A 16,116-nucleotide genomic window follows, 5' to 3' on the forward strand; every position below is an offset into this window, starting at 1 on the left:
GGTTGGGGCAAGTATGGACACAACCTTCAAGCTGGATACAGCTCTAAATTTGGATTGTGGTTAAATAGTTGACACAGCATAGGTTTCTGACACAGAATGAATGTGGTCTAATGAACTTAAATTTTTTTTTTGCCTTTGAGCAATTCACTATGCTGTTGAATATTAATCCTCTCTAAAATGTTTGAAGAAATTTTCTTTTTATTTATGAAATCTGAAATGAGAAAAATTTTACCCCCCCCCCTTTTTTTTCCACATCCCCCTTTCCCTTTTTCCAAAACTGATCTCAATTCAAATTTCTAATGGAGTTTGCAACAATAACTACTCATTTAAATACATCATAAAATATTAAAATGTAACAAAAGGTGCTTGTTATCACTGAATGGTAAAGATTGTTTTAATTTATCAGTTGGTAGTAAAAGTGAATATACATTGTATATTGTATAAAACAATGATTTAAGTTGACTCAACTACTATTCTGGACAAAGAAAGATAACTCCAATCAATTGAAAATTTCTTGCTATTGCACAATATTGTGCAATTAGATATTTCTGGCTATTGCGCAATACTGTGCAATTGAAAATATTTGCTATTGCACAATACTGTGCAATTGAAGATTTCTTGCTATGGCGCAATACTGAGCAATTGAAAATTTCTTGCTATTGCACAACACTGTGCAATTGAAGATTTCTTACTATTGCTGAATACTGTGCAATTGAAAAGGAGTAGGTCCGGTAAGGACTGATTTTGGCCTCAAATTTCAGGTTCATCTGACGAAAGATTTTGACCACTTTTTAAACACTTAAGTTTCTATTTCATTTGAATCAATTAGTTTATGTGAAAGATTTTAACTGATTTAGTCATTAAAAACGACTTGATTTAAGCTCAAATATGAAAAATCTATCAAATATGCCGAAAAATGTCACTTTTCAGATGGTTTTTGTAAAAAATGAAGTGGCCGCATCCGTGTTCATCCTCAATCTTTATACATGTATATGTTATGTATTATCATAAAATACAACTTACATTTTAATATTAAGGATGAACACGAATGCGGCCACTTTTGTTTCACACGAAAACCGTCTAAAATTTAACTAAAATGCTAGAATTGTGAAGATTTCAGTAATTTAGCATGACTTAATGGTGGTAATACCCGATATATGTGCATTGCATTGTCAAAAACAGCCCATATTTATGTAGCAGAAGCATTCTTCTGTACAATAAATAACTAAAAGTTTACATTTTTACAATTTTGTAAAACTGCTATATTTTGGGGCCAAAAAGGGGTCTTACTGGACCTACTCCTTTCTTGCTATTGCACAATACTTAATATAATAATTTTGGATCCTGATTTGAACCAACTTGAAAACTGGGCTCATAAACAAAAATCTAAGTACATGTTTAGATTCAGTATATCAAAAAAGCCCAAGAATTCAATTTTTGTTAAAATCAAATTTAGTTTAATTTTGGACCCTTTGGACTTTAATGTAGACCAATTTGAAAACGGGACCAAAAATTAAGAATCTACGTACACAGTTAGATTTGGCATATCAAAGAACCCCAATTATTCAATTTTTGATGAAATCAAACAAAGTTTAATTTTGGACCCCAATTTGGACCAACTTGAAAACTGGGCCAAAAATCAAAAATTGTAAGTACATTTTTAGATTCAACATATAAAAGAACCCCAAGGATTCAATTTTTGTTAAAATCAAACTAAGTTTAATTTTGGACCCTTTGGACCTTAATGTAGACTAATTTGAAAACGGGACCAAAAATTAAGAATCTACATACACAGTTAGATTTAGCATATCAAAGAACCCCAATTATTCAATTTTTGATGAAATCAAACAAAGTTCAATTTTGGACCCTTTGGGCCCCTTATTCCTAAACTGTAGGGACCAAAACTCCCAAAATCAAACCCAACCTTCCTTTTATGGTCATATATCTTGTGTTTAAATTTCATAGATTTCTATTTACTTATACTTAAGTTATGGTGCGAAAACCAAGAATAATGCTTATTTGGGCCCCTTTTTGGCCCCTAATTCCTAAACTGTTGGGACCTCAACTCCCAAAATCAATCCCAACCTTCCTTTTGTGGTCATAAACCTTGTGTTTAAATTTCACTGATTTCTATTTACTAATACTAAAGTTATTGTGCGAAAACCAAGAATAATGCTTATTTGGGCCCTTTTTTGGCCCGTAATTCCCAAACTGTTGGAACCAAAACTCCCAAAATCAATCCCAACCTTCCTTTTGTGGTCATAAACCTTGTGTTTAAATTTCAGAGATTTCTATTCACTTAAACTAAAGTTATAGTGCGAAAACCAAGAAAATGCTTATTTGGGCCCTTTTTGGCCCCTAATTCCTAAAACGTTGGGACCAAAACTCCCAAAATCAATCCCAACCTTCCTTTTGTGGTCATAAACCTTGGGTCAAAATTTCATCGATTTCTATTCACTTTTACTAAAGTTAGAGTGCGAAAACTAAAAGTATTCGGACGACGCCAACGTGATAGCAATATACGACGAAAAATTAAAATTTTTGCGGTCGTATAAAAATCACCCCAATATCTGAAAGAGTTTAGAAAAAAGTCCATATAACTGTGATTTTCAACAATTTTCAAAGTTGTAAACCCTTAATTTTGGCAAAAACTAGCAGAGCAGAACGAAACTTAAACTTGATCTGTAATTGAGATCATCAAGAGTAACTCACATACCAAAAAACAGCCCAATATCTGAACGTGTATAGAAAAAAAGTCTATATATCTGTGATTTTCAACAATTTTCAAGTAAACTTTGAAAATTGGCCAAAAATTAGCGGAGCGGAATGTAACTTTAACTTGATCTGTAACTCATCTTGGTTAACTCACATGCCAAAAATCCTCCCAATATCTGAAAGAGTTTAGAAAAAAATCCCATATAACTGTGACTTTCAACAATTTATCAAAGTCCAAATCCCATTATTTCAGCAAAAGTTAGCGGAGCGGAACAAAACTTAAACTTGATCTGTAACTCATCATGGTTAACTTACATACCAAAAATCAGCCCAATATCTGAAGGCGTTTAGTAAAAAACTCTGTATAATGGTTTGTTGGGGAATGATGCAATGACGGAATTACGGACAAGGGTAAAACTATATGGCACCGACAACTTCGTTGCGGGGCCATAAAAAAAAGGTATAGATATAAATACAATCAACCTTTTTTCAAACAAGAGGTTATAATGAGCTTGCATTTCTCACCTGGATCAAATGGGGTCACAAACCACATTTATTAATGTATTTAAGAATTGAATGCTTCTTTTTGTTACTACATTGGGTGTAAAAGCGTTGACCGAACTACATTTTGTATGTAAAAATGTGCACACGGTCAACGTTTTTACAACCATATGAAATTACAAGCATTCAATACTTATAATTACATTTTTTTTTTAGCTTGGATCATGAAATCAGGATTTTTATCAAGTTTTTATTTAATTTACCTGTGGGACCTCGTGTCATCATGACTGATAATTTTTATTGTGTAATGATGTTGCTTTCAAAAGGAATAATGCTAGATTGCAGAATAGCCAATCAGAATCACGTATCATAATGAAACATACATCTAAAGTAATTATAGAGTCTAAAAAAACTTTTAATACCTTATTATATTGTTGTGGGGGTATATTCTCAACATTGATACATTGAGTCTGTCCTTTCTTAATAAATATCAGACAAAAGATTAAGACTTCATTCAACATACATTGGTTTAGCTGTTATAGGCAATTTTCCCTACAAACAAGATGTGATGACACCCAATACATTATCTTTTCACCCCAGGTTGAAAAAAATTCACAAATCAATATAATTATATAGGTGTTCTAGTCACTGCAAATTGTGAAAAGCAGACACTACAAAAAAGTATGTTATGAAACTCAATGTTATCAAAAAGACACTATAAACTTACAGTCTTAAACTGCATATAACTGTGCATAATAAATAAAATGATAGAGCATAAAAATGCATGCATCAAACTAAAAGTTAAAGCTGCAAGACGTATTTATTTCCATGCACAATAAAACCTGTACCACCTGCTGTCGTGTTCATTTATTTTAATTTGTATTTAATAAGAGCTTCATAAAAAACTTAACCAATCAAACACAAGAATTTTTTTATTATAAATACAATAAATCTCTCATGAAATCTTCAAAACAAAGCAGAGTTATAAAAAAGATGTGGTATGATTGCCAATGAGACAACTATCCACAAAAGACCAAAATGACACAGACATTAATAACTATAGGTCACCGTACGGCCTTCAACAATGAGCTAAGCCCATACCGCATAGTACATTACCGCATACCGCATTACCTCTCTTTGTATGACTATCTAAACCAAACAAAGTCATCTAAATGCAAAGATTTTATTAATCTGATATATAAAGGGATAGAATTCTTAAGATTGAGACATAGCCAAATCTGATGTTAAAAATTTACAACAAATTACTTCTCCAAATTTCCTATAAAACTGAATTTATATACTGGCTGAAATTGTAATATTGCTGAAAATATTCACATCTTCATCTCATAAATTTCAGTGAGAGTACATTGATCCAGTTTTATTTCACATGTCAATTTCTGACTGATAACACACCACAAAATTCAAGTAAAGACCCATCCTGCCTAAAATGCAGATTTGGAGAAAACAATGAGGCAATTTCCAAATTGGCAGTAAAACTGTAAACAAAGAGTGTAAAAACAAAATAAGGAAAACGTCAACCCTAATATCCAAATTGGGAGTAATTAGTTAGATTAAGTACAATTTTTAAAAAGTTCACGAACCATCAATGTATGAAGTCTACAAAAACAAGCTAAAGTAAAGGACTGCACAATTTCAAAACATTTTTTATTCCTACCAATATATATATTTCTGTCTTATACAATCAATTAATAAAACTGTGATAAAACTCTTAATTATTGATACTTTTAGATTGCCAGGAGGAAAGTCATTTCACCCACCCCTAATAAAAAACCCTACAAAATATCAAATCTAATTAAATACCTTCATTTTTTTATTTGTATGCTCTCAAAGCACGATGACTATGTTGTTGGATATGAAGAGTATACAGGTATTGATTTTTTTTCATGCTAATTGCAACTAACATATATTGTTAAAATATTTTCAGCATAATTTCAGTTTATCACATAGGTTCAAGTGTATATGTTATTTAAAGTTATAATTAACATGCCCTTTTTACAAATGGAAACCAATGTTTTAAGTGAGAGATAGAGTTTTTAGTTTTCTGAAATGTCAAAGTTGTAGAAAATGCATGAGCATGACAAAATAAGCCTTTTATGAACGTCATTTAGGCATCAGAATTCAGAAGATTGAGTTACGTACCAAATTTTAACCCTCTTTTGGTAACATGATTCAACAATGCTCTTAAGAAACTATTTCCTAGAAATATTTTATATATGTGACTTTATTTTATTTTTTAATATCTCAACACACATCACTCTAAGGAAATCACTGAAAGATTGAAATTAAATGTTTCTCTCCTAAACTAACCAACCAAAGATTTAAACAGCAAAACATGACTTAAGTTCATTAGGCGAAAAATGACACAACTAAAAGTTGTACAATAGTGTTAATATTCAATGTCTAAAAAGTCACAGAGAACAAGAATATGTGTCCATAGTACAACCAGTTCTGCTCACACTATTACTTATCGATGTTCAGTGAACCAAAACGCAAATATTTGCCATATATCTTAAAATGTTCACAGTCAACTAATAATGAACATAAGTTAATGTGACAACAACTTCATGGTTAACTTCCTAACACCAAAACTTCAACCTAAAACATTTTCAGGTTCAGCGAACTGCAAAATCTTGGTCAAAACTCTAATTCACCATTACTAAAGAGATACATCTTATTGAACATGCATTCTAAGTTTCAAGTTGTTGTGACAAAAACATCATGGCAAACTATCTAACAGCAAAACTTTTAACTTGAAACATTTCCATATGTTAATTATGAACTATGAAATATGGGTGAAAACTCAAATCTGGCATATGTTATATTTACTGTTCATATCATAATAAAAATATGAACAAAGTTTCAAGTGTAAATGACCATAATATCATGGTAACCAACCAAAACTTCATGGTTAAGTACTTTTAAGCTTCATAGTAGTTTCCTCGAACCAAATCTTCATTATAAATTCCTTGAATGTTACTTTATAATAAACACCTTGAAACAAAATTAATTTCATAGAAAACAACTTGAAACCAAACTTTGACCTGGTCGAGAGCAGACTTAACCTTAGACATATACAAGTAAGGCTATCTTGAGCTAACACAAATAAAAATGAGAGTCTTTCAATATCCTCATATATAATATTAGCACTGAGAGAAAATAATATACTGGCAATGTACCTGTTGTTTCAAACAAGTGAAACTGCGAGCTACTGCTCACTGATGATACCCCCGCCGCAAGTGGATAATATTAATAGTGTAAAAATATGCAAGTGTTTGGTAAACAGGAAGTTGTCGAGTGATGAATCTGAAAACGCATCACACGGTATAGCTGACTTATAAAAATCCTGAAACCAAATTTCAGAAATCCTTGTATTGTAGTTCCTGAGAAAAATGTGACGAAAATTTTTAACTTGGTTATCATGTGTAAAATCATACAAGTGTTCGGTAAACAGGAAGTTGTCGAGTGATGAATCTGAAAACGCATCACACGGTATAGCTGACTTATATAAATCCTGAAACAAAATTTCAGAAATCCTTGTATTGTAGTTCCTGAGAAAAATGTGACGAAAATTTTCAACTTGGCTATCATGTGTAAAATCATACAAGTGTTCGGTAAACAGGAAGTTGTCGAGTGATGAATCTGAAAACGCATCACAGGGTATAGCTGACTTATATAAATCCTGAAACCAAATTTCAGAAATCCTTGTATTGTAGTTCCTGAGAAAAATGTGACGAAAATTTTTAACTTGGTTATCATGTGTAAAATCATACAAGTGTTCGGTAAACAGGAAGTTGTCGAGTGATGAATCTGAAAACGCATCACACGGTATAGCTGACTTATATAAATCCTGAAACCAAATTTCAGAAATCCTTGTATTGTAGTTCCTGAGAAAAATGTGACGAAAATTTTCAACTTGGCTATCATGTGTAAAATCATACAAGTGTTCGGTAAACAGGAAGTTGTCGAGTGATGAATCTGAAAACGCATCACACGGTATAGCTGACTTATATAAATCCTGAAACCAAATTTCAGAAATCCTTGTATTGTAGTTCCTGAGAAAAATGTGACGAAAATTTTCAACTTGGCTATCATGTGTAAAATCAGACAAGTGTTCGGTAAACAGGAAGTTGTCAAGTGATGAATCTGAAAACGCATCACACGGTATGGCTGACATATATAAATGTTGATACCAAATTACAGAAAGGGTGGATGTGTAGTTCCTGAGAAAAATGTGACGAAAGTTTCATGGGACGGACTGACTGACGGACGGACTGACGGACTGATGGACTGATGGACGGACTGACGGACGGACGGACAGACAGAGGTAAAACAGTATACCCCCCCTTTTTTAAAGCGGGGGTATAAAAACATGTCCAAGATTTACCTTTCTATATCTATTTAACAACATTTTAGTACATTTAATAATAAAATTATTAAAGTTGACTATGACTGGCTTACCTGAAGACTTTGGAGCTTGTTCTATTTTGGCATTACCAGCAAGATATACTGAATTTATCTAGAAAGTAAATTGTTACTTTTAGCATCAGTACAGTTCAAAGAGATACATAATGTAAATTGTAACATAACTTCTAAGTCATTTTGTTTCTGGTGGAGAGTTGTCTCATTGGCAGTTATATCACATCCTCTTATATTTATATACCATGGGGATGCAAATTACCTACATATCCATGTAATTATTACATATGAAAGATAATTGTTCATCAATATAGACATGCAACTTAGTAAAATGCTAAATAAAATATAGATATCTAGTCTCCTTAGGGAGTAAAGATGTTCAGGGCTCAACCATATTGCTTATCCTGTACTAAAGAAAAATTTGGTCAGACAAGTAAAATCAAATGTATGCTTATTTGAAAGGATAAGTGAAATTAATCCTGACTGTTGTTACACAAACATAAATGTCCCTTAAAAATAACATATTTCTACCTCTACCGTGAATTTAATCTGGTTTATGGAGAAATATATATTAGTCACTTAATAAAACAGTGAATAAATTGATCGTAAATAAATGCTTGGCATATATAAGGTAGTTGGAGGCAGACTGACCATAGCCAATATAAAATGTCATTCAATGAATACTACAGACGATCACATCTGACAGAAGAGTTATGAGACCAAAAGTTAAAAAAAATGCTTCGCTGAGCCCAATACTGTGAAATTGAAGATTTTTCTTGAAACTTATCAAAAATTCGAATTTTTAAAAATTTTGAAAAAAATATGAATCCCTTAAAAAATCTGGGGAAATAATAACCCCCCCCCACTTTTTTAAACCCCCCTTGTAGCAATAACCCCAAAACTCAACCCTAGCCTTTCCTTTGTAGTATGGTACATTGTAATACAATTTCAGAGAAATCCATACACAGTTATTGTCTCGAAACTAGAAATATGTTTATTTTTGGCCCCTAATTCCTTCATGTTTGGGGCAATTAGACTCAAACTCAATCCAAGCCTTCCCTTTGTGATAAGAAACCTTGTGGTACAATGTCAGAGAGATCAATACACTTACACACAAGTTATTGTCTGGAAACTAGAAAAATGCTTTTTTTTTGCCCTTTTTTGGCCCCTTATTCCCGCATGAATTGGGCAATCGAAATACTTACATACAAGTTATTATCCTGAAACTAGAAAAATGATAGTTTTGGGCCTTAATTGGGCCTCTAATTTCTAAACGGTTGAGACCATCATCCCCAAAATCAATCCCAATCTTCCTGTTGTCGTGTTGAACCTTATAAAAATTTCATAGAGATCCATCCACTTAAACTTCAGTTATTGTCCAGAAACCAAAGTGTCTTCAGACGATGATGCAGACCACAACATAGACGACGACATCATACCATTATACGATCCCAAAAATGTTTTGCAGTCGAACAATAATCTTTAAACAACTTCTCAATAGGTTTGTAAACTCTATGTAAAGTTCCAAATATCTGGTTAAAAGAAATCATTATCCTCTTTTGAAAACTCCCAAGTCAAAAGGAATGAGGGGGGGGGGGGGGGAATTAACCAATTCTTTTATAGAAGGTGCACAACTCTAATATATGTTCAATCATTTTGTAAAATGTCGATGATCTGGATTGAAAACTGTAGGATGAGAATATATCACAAAATATCTATATTTAAGGCAGAAAAAGTTTGCCAAGTCTGGGAAAATGCACAAAAAAATCCCTCAAACAATTCCATATATTAAAATAGCAGGTGAACAATTTCAAAATGTGTGCAATCTTTCTGTGAAGTTTCACTGGTATTGGTTGAAAACTGTAGGGGGATTTGACATCACAAAACTGGTACCATCTTTCATAAATTTTGCTGAAAAATTAGAAGTTTTCAAATGCAGTAGAAATAGGGAAAAAAATATTAAAACATCTGTATTTCAGCATCTGCACATGTGTGAAATGTCTTTCTGTAGTTTCAATTATCTGGTTTTAAAACTGTCACAGGAGCTGAATACATAAAACTGATATTCATATTTCTGAAGAGAGACAAAAGTTTTAAATAAGCTACTAACCTGAGCATCTCCAGCTATATCCAAACCTACTGAATCACTGAAACCTAGTAGGAAAAATCAAAAAAATCATTGTAGAGTTCTATTGATTGAATGATAGTGTCATACATGTATCTATATTTGACTGCTGATACTGTGGATTCATTTATTTTTCGAGGGTACCAATTTTTGTGGATTAAGGAAAACTTGCATATTTGTGGATATTTAATTTCTTGGTTTTGGCAAAGACAGCATATTTTCCTGTAGAAAATTTGTATTTGGTTAAACATTTAAATTCCTGGTTCCCCTGTACCCACAAAATCCACAAAAATATATTATTCTCTTATATTTACATTTGGCATATTTCAATTATGTTGTTTTTCTCTGTTATATTATGACCCTCCTCTGTGTAAGGTCTGTGGTAGTTAAACTCCATTCTTAATAGACTAGGATTGTCAATTTTATTGCCAAAGTTTTTTGTCTTCCCCGAGCAATCAATCCATGAATTGTACATGTAATTTCTTAGATATGGATTCTGGTCCTTAACACATGAAATAGCATGGATTGACAAACATGAGAAATACACAATGAAAAAATATAGATTAGTTCTGGGAGAGGAAAACAGATAGTCTTAACCTATACCTTCTGGTGCTGGAGAAATTCCTTCATTTTCTTCATAAGGCATTTCATGTGCTCCAAAATCATGAACCATTTCCAAACTTCTTGCCATATCTGGACCTAAATCATTAGGTTCTAGTAACAAAGATTTATTTATAACATTTATGTCATGTGATACATCATGTGGTTCATCCTCAACAAAAGGATCAGCAGTATTGTCATGTGATATCACTGGAGTATTTTCAATGGCACTACATTCAGCAGTATTGTCATGTTTAGGTGGGGAATTTTCAATGGCTGTTGTTTCTGGCTGTTCATCTTCTACTGGTGGGGGAGCAAAGATTTCTATTTCATCACTCTGAAAGATAAGATTAGCAGAAATTAAAACCATGACTCTAATATTTATCGGTAATTCATATATTTTCCCTTTGATCTTACTGCCTAATATTTTCGAGTATCAACGTACTGGCTGTATCACTGAAAATATTAGGCAATACATTGTGTGACGTCATAATTACCGATAAACAGAATAATAGGTAGTTTCGTTTTTGATACTGACTATATTATGTGGCATATCTAGAGGAGCCCGTTATACTAAACATTTTTCTGACACTAGTTGTGGACCAGTAAAAAGGTACCAGAACCCGCAGTCTAAATAGATTGCAGTATTTCACTTCTACTTGCAGAAGATTTATTATTAATTGTTAAATATCAATTTTCGTTACTTTTGTGTGTATAGGTAAACCACAAATTAAATTTTCAACAAGTACAATTGTTTATAATACATCTATATGCTTATATGCAGACTTTGACAAAACAACAAAGTTCAATATCCAGGAAAATACCATTTTTCCCAAATTCATGAAAATTTGTATCTACAAAAATAAGTAAATGTATGCATAGTATAACATTAAACACCTAAATCTGTTTCATAGCACTTTCTTCGATGCTTTTAAAAAAAACCAGCTATATGTTTATGAGAGACATGAAATACATTTGTTAAAAGGCTAATTTTAGTATTATTTCTGTAATAGACATTACAAGAACTTTAACTGTGACACCTGTTAACCGTTAAATAGTAATATTTTCTTAGCATCTGAATGAACTCTCTAGAACTGTCCCAATTAATTAGTGCTATTTATCTCGGCCATAAAGTTGCCACTGAAGAACATTTAAAGTTTCTGGTTATTCTAATATGTTTAACATTCAAAGATAAAGACAGAGTTAATGTATTTTTCTGGTCAGTTTTAAGGTTGTTGCTCGATGTGAAAAGTTGGTTACATGTTTGAAATATATAAATATTGTATAAGAACTCGATGTTGTCTTTTTAATTCATATTGAGGTGTAACAACATTGTATTAAGAAAAAAAATGCTTCACTTGTGAACAGTTGGGGCAAATTTGGACACAATATTCAAGCTTGATACTGTCTAAATTTGGATTGTGATCAAATTTTGGACATAAAATAGGTTTCTGACACAAAATAAATGTGGTCAAAGATCTTACAAATATATTGCACAATACTGTGCAATCGAAAATTTCTTTTTGAAACTTTTTAAAAATTCAATATTTGAAAAATTTTGAAAAAATATGAATCCCTTCAAAAAGATTGTAACCCTCCCCCAACTTATTGACACCCCCTTGGAGCAATAACCCTAAAACTCAATTCCAGCCTTTCCTTTGTAGTATGGAACCTTGTAGTATTATTTCAGAGAGATCCATAAACTTAAACACAAGTTGTTTTCTGGAAACTAGAAAAATGCTTCTTTTTTTACCCTTTTTTGGCCACTAATTCCTTCATGTTTAGGGCAATTAACCCAAAACTCAATCCCAGTCTTCCCTTTGTTATATGGAACCTTGTGGTACAATGTCAGAGAGATCCATACACTTTTATACAAGTTATTGTCTGTAAACTAGAAAAATGCTTGTTTTTGGCCCTTAATTCCTAATGTTTGCCCCATTACCCTTAAAATAAATCCCAACCTTCTACTTGTGGTATTAAACATTGTGGTACAATTTCAGAGCCATTAAAATACCTATACTTAAGTTATTGTCTTGAAACTAGATAAATGCTTGTTTTAGACCCCTTAACAGTTGGGACCCAACCTTCCTTTTGTGGTATTGAACCTTCTTAAAAAATTTCATAGAGATCCATTTACTTAAACTAAAGTAATTGTTTGGAAACCAATGTGTCTTCGGACCACGCAGACGACGCAGACAACATCATACAATTATACGATCCCAAAATAATTGTATAATAACTTGTAAATAAAGGAACAGGTTATTTACTGCAGTTAGTCAATTTGACAGTTGCTGAAAGTTATCTTACTAATCGAAAGTTTTGCATGTTTTGAAGTGAAACTAATTTAGTATCGTGTTGGTTTATATTATCAAGACTCTTGGTTATTGAGAGTTGGTGCTTGTTTATCGATTGACAGTTATCCAACCTCTACTAGTTTTCTTTTTTTTAATCATGTTGTTTTGTTGTTGTCATAGTGATGTAGTCATACACAACTCCTTTTATATTTTTACAAAGATAACTTTGGTGAAATCATAAGTACCTGTGCTCCAAAATTTGGTGGAGGTTTTAATTTTGATTTAAACTTTGGCTTCTTTATTCCTTTCCTTATTGCTGGTTTCTTTTGACTGGAAAAGAAGAAAAGAAACTATATTGATAGAATATAAATTCAACATATATAACTGAAAATATGACTGGAATACTGTGTAACGCACATAATTTTAAATCATATAAATTAATGGAGTATATGTCCTCATCCCTTAGAGATCGCTTGACCACTGAGGTGTGAATACAAAGTCAAGGAAATTACTACTAACTGACACAAATATTCACATAATAAATATTGTTGACCAGTCATGCATAGTTACTGAATCTGAATACTTCACCTGTCAAAATGAGATCATGACAAAATAACATATGATCAACGGAAAAGCATAAAATGCAGGGTTCTCGCTAAGGCGAGTCCATGAGTCCTGGACTCACCAAAATCTGTCTGGACTCACCATTTTCAAAACTGGTGAGTCCACAGATACATTAAGATTGAAATATTTTGTATAAACTGAACACAAATAAACATAAATATCATCATTTTATAGCAAAAGTTTCAAAGCAATCTTAAGCAATCAAAAATCCTTAGCGAGAACCCTGTAAAATGTATAATTCTTTCATAGCAAATATTGTGTTTCCACTTGAAACTTAGTTCATATGCTTATCATGATGTGAACAGTAAGTAATATATGAGACATTAGATATAATAAATAATGGAAAAGTGAAACCTAGATTTGTCTGTTGATACTTTTATTAACAGGTGAGACCATTACAAACCTTTGTGGTTTTGGCGATTCCTCTGGGGGCAAAGGAGATTCTTTTGTTTGTGATACTGATTCAGGTTGTGCTGTTGGGGAATGTTGTATCTGCATATCTAGTTGATCACCAGACATATCTGGAGATTGAATTGGTGATCTAGGGATCTTGTTCCCGGTCTTGACTGGCTCTGTTGCATGTTTGATTAGATCCACTTCATTATTCACAGTGTCGTGTATATTGTTGTTTGATGTTGTTGGAGACAGACTTAATGTTTTGCTAGATTTAAATGGATCGATCGGTAAATCATTGTCCAATTGTTCCACTTTTGTTTTAGTTTCAAAAGGATTTGTGTTTTCATCAAAGTCATCAAAGTTAAAATTGTAAGACCCTCTCGGAAGAGGGGGGGAATTTTCTCCCATCTTAAAACAATTTCTCCTCACAACAGATTTAAGACATATCAACGTCTTAAATCAAAAAATTTTTTTTGTCTTCTTATGCTTTTAAAGAAACCTAAAATGAAAAAAATATATCAATATTTATATACTAGATAATGTGATGAAAAGCCTCTTCAGTAAATCAGTATTTTTAAGTATTGACTATTGTACAATTATTATGCTCATCACCTGTTAATGTTCTTATAAATCACTGGCTTTCAGATATTGGTCTTTGAGCATTCTTGATGAGGATAAATACAGAAAAGTGCCTCAGAAATTCATCACCTGTTGTTTTCATTTTTGTAGCACTAGGTCGAAACTGTTTCTTGTGGAAAATCAGTCCCTGAGGGCATCATCAGCCCAATAGTTAGTTCTTCGGTTCTATGATTTATAACAGTTTATATTTATTTCTTAGAGCTACATTTGTAGTTGTTAGTCAGTCAGAGATGTGACTTAAACATTTTCAATATATACAGGGTTTCTTCATGACATAAAATGATTCATAGATCATGTTGACTGAAACATACACTGTACATGCTATAGGAAAACATAAACACGACATTACACTTTTATTTTTCTATAAATTAAAATAACTTTTATCTATAATAAACTGACAGCTACAATGACATGACTGAACTTTACTTCACTTATTTAACATGTTTAACCTCAAATTCTAAACACTGTCGATTTGACAACTGTCCACCTGTCAACCTCCAATTTAATTCACTGATGATTCAAATTTGACAACAATCGACATGAATATGTGTCAACTCTCTACCTACATTGTTTATTTACCTCAATTTTGAGATGCACCTCTCAAACTCAAATTTAATACACTGTTGACTTGTTAACTGTCGACCTCTCAACCTCAAATCTGATACAATGTCAACCTTAAATCGAAAATTATGTCTACTTCAATGTCAATCTCAATTTTTAATACACCCTAGAAATTTATTCACTGTTGACCTATCAAACTCAAATTTAATATACTGCTGACTTGTCAACTATCTACAACTCGTGTCTTTCAATCGTTTGTATCTTGTTGTCGTTTTTCTAAACAGATATATTCATGCACCTGTAAACCTCATATCTAATACACTGCTAATTTGACAGTTGTCAACTTCCCATTCAATAACCTGCCTACTTGTCAACTATAAAACTAATTGTTCCAATAGACTGTCTACTTGTCAGGTGTCAACCTCAAATTTACATGCAACACTTTGTCTACTTGTCAACCTGTCTACCTCAATATTTAACCTTTTCAAATGTCTACCTGTGGAGTGTCAATTGCAACTCATAAACATATTCATATACAACTGTCACATAAACTTAACATTAACCAATAAAACTAAAAATTGACCAATGAACCATGAAACTGAGGTCACACTCACAGTCAGATGAACCATGTTTACATGAGACTTTGAATAAAAAGTATATTTATCAGTCTACAAAGGTCTAAGAAAGGAACTAATACTAATTCATTTAAAAAAAAATGTTTGTTATTAAAAAAACGTTACCTGATGACAGCGTTTCTTTGTTTAAATTGAATATGACGTCATAATTTAAATAACGTCACAACTAAAATCCTTAACAACAGAACCAAAATTGGAAACGTTACAGTATTTCCGTTTCTCTTTTTAACAATGTTTAACATTGTTGATTTAAAAAAAATCATAGACTTCGTCCCCATTCACCAGACCTGCCGACTTTTGAAAATCTCCATGGGGGATTTAGCGCGCGACCAGATTTTTAAGGGTTACAATTTTAGCGACGTTTCTGTGTGCATTGTTTTTTACTCCTAAAATAGTCTAAGTTCTCTTCTTTTTTCTTTTGGTATACTAATGATGAGCTTGTAGGCCTTGATTTCTTTCATTTGCATGATTCTTGTACTATTAAATTATAAAATTGACAAAATAACTGAAGAATAGAGAAAAATGGCATTAAAAATAAAGGATTCAAAGTAGACCCCCCCCCCCCTTTTCCCCCTCCAAAGACCTTCTT

The 16,116-nt window shown here is 32.3% G+C and overlaps 1 protein-coding gene across 5 annotated transcripts in view; it reads right to left on the reverse strand.

Moving 5' to 3' along the window:
* Nucleotides 1–16,116, reverse strand: part of LOC143072488 (uncharacterized) — a 66,204-nt gene that overhangs the window by 47,187 nt on the left and 2,901 nt on the right. For 4 of the 5 annotated variants that reach the window (XM_076247427.1, XM_076247426.1, XM_076247423.1 and 1 more), the window contains exons 2-7: nt 13,700–14,191; nt 12,918–13,002; nt 10,382–10,715; nt 9,764–9,807; nt 7,696–7,753; nt 5,377–5,433 (exon numbers count right to left, since the gene is read on the reverse strand). In XM_076247427.1, the coding sequence (XP_076103542.1) occupies nt 5,377–5,433; nt 7,696–7,753; nt 9,764–9,807; nt 10,382–10,715; nt 12,918–13,002; nt 13,700–14,100 (979 nt within the window). In that variant the 5' untranslated portion in view covers nt 14,101–14,191. The remainder of the gene's footprint in view (nt 1–5,376; nt 5,434–7,695; nt 7,754–9,763; nt 9,808–10,381; nt 10,716–12,917; nt 13,003–13,699; nt 14,192–16,116) is intronic. The other variant, XM_076247424.1, reaches the window with a different exon arrangement.

This window comes from Mytilus galloprovincialis, chromosome 4 (genome assembly GCF_965363235.1).
Source record: "Mytilus galloprovincialis chromosome 4, xbMytGall1.hap1.1, whole genome shotgun sequence".
NCBI classification, from domain to species: Eukaryota; Metazoa; Mollusca; class Bivalvia; order Mytilida; family Mytilidae; genus Mytilus; species Mytilus galloprovincialis.